The sequence below is a fragment of the Otolemur garnettii genome, unplaced genomic scaffold (genome assembly GCF_000181295.1).
Source record: "Otolemur garnettii isolate 467f Iridium unplaced genomic scaffold, OtoGar3 scaffold00001, whole genome shotgun sequence".
Classification (NCBI taxonomy): domain Eukaryota; kingdom Metazoa; phylum Chordata; class Mammalia; order Primates; family Galagidae; genus Otolemur; species Otolemur garnettii.
Window position 1 is genome coordinate 38875548 of NW_003852396.1, and position 4603 is coordinate 38880150.

General features: G+C 40.3%; 1 protein-coding gene across 2 annotated transcripts in view; it reads left to right on the plus strand.

Moving 5' to 3' along the window:
• The window catches only part of WEE1 (WEE1 G2 checkpoint kinase), a 22652-nt gene that overhangs the window by 15690 nt on the left and 2359 nt on the right, over positions 1-4603 (plus strand). For both annotated transcript variants that reach the window (XM_003781091.3, XM_023515351.1), the window contains exons 7-10: positions 866-961; positions 1049-1134; positions 2447-2617; positions 2706-2851. In XM_003781091.3, the coding sequence (XP_003781139.1) occupies positions 866-961; positions 1049-1134; positions 2447-2617; positions 2706-2851 (499 nt within the window). The remainder of the gene's footprint in view (positions 1-865; positions 962-1048; positions 1135-2446; positions 2618-2705; positions 2852-4603) is intronic.

Below are 4603 nucleotides of genomic sequence, written 5' to 3' on the forward strand. Positions count from 1 at the left end.
AAAAAAAAAAAAAGAGATTGCCAAAAACTGCAACAACAACAACAACAAAAATATTAAGAGATGTGAAGTTTATTTATTTATTTGCCGTTTTGGGCCCGGGCTGGGCTTGAACCCGCCGCCTCCTGCCTGCATATGGGACTGGTGCCCTACCCTTTTGAGCCACAGGCGCTGCCCAAGATGCGAAGTTTAAAAATCTTCTCATTCTAAGAGCAACACAAAATAAATTGTCCTATAAATAAAACAAAACTGAATAGATGACTTCAATAAATATATAACAGATTTACAGATTATTTGTAATAATAATAATTTACAGATTCAGTACTCACTGTATTGATAAAACTATTAAAATGAAATCTGCCACTAAAATGTAATGTAAATCATGAGTTTGCTTGAATTTGAGGAAAAAGGTAATGTGTCTATAGTAGGAAATAGTGAACTACAAAGCTGTATTGGGATGTGGATACTGTGTGGTCTACCAAACTCACTGGCTAAATGATTTATTGTTTTCATACTAGCCTTGTAGCACTAGATTAAAATTTGTGCCAGCATCATAAATTACTGCATTACCACCTTTTGTATTTTTAAGTTAATAAAACTACAAAGATCAATATGCAGAAGACAAGGGTTTAATGTAGTTGAAAGGGTTTAGGGATTAGTACTTGGCTAAAAAATGTATTCCCCAAAAATACATACAACCCTATTCTCCATCCTCTGAAATTTTTATCCTTATGGTTTGGGGTAGAACATGAGCGTCTATAATTTTAAAAGCTTTCTGGGTGATTCTGGTATATGTGACCTTGTTTGTGAACTTTGGTTAGTTATCCTGTTGATTTTTAGTTTGGTTTAAACAATTACTACTTGACAGGTAATATTTTTATATCTCGAACCTCAATTCCAAATGCTGCCTCTGAAGAAGGAGATGAAGATGATTTGGTATCCAACAAAGTAATATTTAAAATAGGTAAGAAAGAAAAATAACTAAATTATTTCCTTAAAATAGAGGAGACTGTTTTTAACTCTTGACTCTTATTTTTTTCAATATTTTTAGGGGATCTTGGGCATGTAACAAGGATTTCTAGTCCACAAGTTGAAGAGGGTGATAGTCGTTTTCTTGCAAATGAAGTTTTACAGGAGGTAATTTTTCACTTTTAAAACAATACTGTTGGCTTTGTATTGTTTATCTGTTGATAGAGGAATATAAATCAGATATGTTAAAATTTTAGGTTAATGTCTAGTATAATGGAAATATAAATTAGAACCAGGGGTTTCCAGTCTTCTACCGTGCACATTGGAAGACCTATCTTGGGCCACACATTAAAAATGCAAGCACTGGCTCGGCGCCTATGGCTCAAGTGGCTAAGGCACCAGGCACAGATACCTAAGGTGGCAGGTTCGAATCCAGCCCAGGCCAGCCAAAAACAACAATGACGGCTGCAACCAAAAAATAGCTGGGAGTTGTGGCGGGTGCCTGTGGTCCCAGCTACTTGGGAGGCGGAGGCAGGAGACTCGCTTGAGCCCAGGAGTTGGAGTTTGCTGTGAGCTGTGATGCCACGCACTCTACCCAGGGGGACAGCTTGAGGCTCTGTCTCAAAAAAGATATTACAATTTCTGAATCCTTTCAGTTTGAAAGCGGGCTCTAGCCTCAGTGCCTGTGGCTCAAGTAGCTAAGGTGCCAGCTACATACTCCTAAGGTGGCGGGTTCAAATCCAGCCTGGGCCTGCCAAACAATAATGATGGCTGCAACCAAAAAATAGCCAGGCGTTGTGGCGGGCGCCTGAGGTCCCAGCTACTTGGGAGGTGGAGGCAGGAGACTCGCTTGAGCCCAGGAGTTGGAGGTTGCTGTGAGCTGTGATGTCACAGCACTCTACCCAGGACAATAGCTTGAGGCTCCTGTCACACACACACACAAAAAAAGAGTTTCTTTTGTGCAGTGCCTGTGGCTCAGTGAGTAGGGCGCCTTCCCCATATACCAAGGGTGGTGGGTTCAAACCTGGCCCCGGCCAAACTGCAACAAAAAAATAGCCAGGCGTTTTGGTAGGTGCCTGTAGTCCAGGTACTTGGGAGGCTGAGGCAAGAGAATCAACTAAGCCCAAGAGCTAGAGGTTGGTGTGAGCTGTGACGCCACAGCACTCTACCGAGGGTGACAAAGTAAAACTCTTGACTCTTAAAAAAAAAAAAAAGTTTCTTTGGAGAATTGAATTGGGCTAGTGAAAAAGAAGAGGCATTTACTTTTAGATATGTATTTAAATTTTCCTTGTGAGAATGTATATTACTTTTTAATTTGGAAAAGTAATCTCTCCAAATTTAGTAGCTTATTATTTGAATAGGTCCTAACCCTGACATTTTAATTTAGTCCTGTTTCTCATGTAAATTATTAAAGTATAATCTCATTTTATTTTGACTGTTTTTACATTCCTTTAAACTTTTTCTTTTTTTAATTTTATAGAATTATACTCACCTACCAAAAGCGGATATTTTTGCCCTTGCCCTCACAGTGGTATGTGCTGCTGGTGCTGAACCTCTTCCAAGAAATGGTGACCAATGGCATGAGATCAGACAGGGTAGATTACCTCGGATACCACAAGTGCTTTCTCAAGAATTTATAGAGTTGCTAAAAGTGAGCATTTTACATATAAGGCACTTTATTCGTAGGGATGGATATTTTAAATTGCTTGCATTACCTTAATTTTACTTCTCTTTTGAAGATTATGATTCATCCAGATCCAGAGAGAAGACCTTCAGCAATGGCACTGGTGAAGCATTCAGTATTGCTATCTGCTTCAAGAAAGAGTGCAGAACAATTACGAATAGAATTGAATGCTGAAAAGTTCAAAAATTCACTTTTGCAGAAGTAAGTGAGGGTTGTTTCATTTTTACTCTCTCATTCTCTTCTTAAATTTTTATCAGAGATGATTTAGGGTTTCTGTCAACAAAGGACATGGTAGTTTGATATGTTATTATACATTAAAAACTTAGGGATGTCTACCTTAAATTAATTTTTGACCTATTAAATTTGTGTTGTTTCTGCTTTTTTTTTTTTTTAAGACGGAGTCTCACTTCGTTGCCCTTGATAGAGTGCCGTGGCATCATAGTTCGCAGTAACCTCAAATTCTTGGGCTCAAACAATTCTCTTGCCTTAGCCTCCCCAGTAGCTGGGACTATAGGCACCTGCCACAACGCCCAGCTATTTTTTAGAGACAGGGGTCTCACTCTTGCTCAGAGTCTTTAACTCCTGAGCTCAAGCGATCTGCCCACCTCAGCCTCCCAGAGTGCTAGGATTACAGGTGTGAACCACTGGGCCTGAAATTATGAACTTGAAATTTTTATTTATTATTATTTTTTTAAGAGATAGAGTCTCACTTTGTTGCCCTTGGTAGAGTATTCTGGCATCACAGCTCACAGCAACCTCCAGCTCCTGGGCTTAGATGATTCTCTTGCCTCAGCCTCCTGAGTAGCTGGTACTACAGGTACCCACCACCCTCGGTATATGGGGCCGGTGCCCTATTCACTGAGCCGCAGGCACTGCCCTGAACTTTGAAAATGTTAAGAATAGGCTGGATGAGGTGGCTCACGCCTATAATCCTAGCATTCTAGGAAGCCAAGGCAGGTGGATTCCTTCAGCTCATGAGTTTGAGATTAGCCTGAGCAAAATCGAAACCCAGTCTCTACTAAAAATAGAAAAACTGAGACAGAGGATCTCTTGAGCCCAAGATTTTGAGGTTGCTGTGAGCTATGAACCAACTACATCATAGGAAAAGGTAAGAGAACCTGTACCAGATTTTTCTTCCCAGATTCTAACCAAAAATTAGGGTTTTCCTTGCAACACTCTGTTCCATTGTTTTTCTTTTTTTTTCTTTTTCAGAGACAAGGTCTCACTTTATTGCCCTCGGTAGAGTGCCCTGGCATCACAGCTCACAGCAACCTTCAATTCTTGGGCTTAGCCAACTCTCTTGCCTCAGCTTCGTGAGTAGCTGGGACTACAGGTGCCTGCCACAACACCTGGCTATTTTTTTGTTGCAGTTTGGCCAGGGCCAGGTTCAAACCCACCACCTTCAGTATATGCGGCTGGTGCCCTACCCATTGAGCCACAGACACCACCCTATTCCAATGTTTTTCAACATTTTTTATCTCATGGCACAATTAAACTTATAGTTAAACTTTATGTTGGTCTCTGACGTAAAAAAAAAGAGAATATACTTACTGTGCTTTGAACTTCTTTGAAAAATAATTTAATTAATGATCTTTAAAATTTTTCATGGCATACCTAAGATCCTCTCATGGGACTACCAGTATACTATTAGGCATACAGTGATTTGAAAATCACTGCTCTGTTCTACTCATTTTATGCAAGGATGGAATTAATATCCGTTAGGTTAGTAGATGATTCTCATATCGGACCTGAATGACTTGATATTTTTGGAAACATAGTTGCAATGACACAGGGTTTTTTTTTGAGATGGAGCCTCAAGCTATCTCCCTGGGTAGAGTGCCATGGCATCATGCTCACAGCAACCTCCAACTCCTGGGCTCAAGCGAGTCTTCTGCCTCAGCCTCCCAAGTAGCTCGGACTACAGGTGCCCGCCACAACACCCGGCCATTTTTT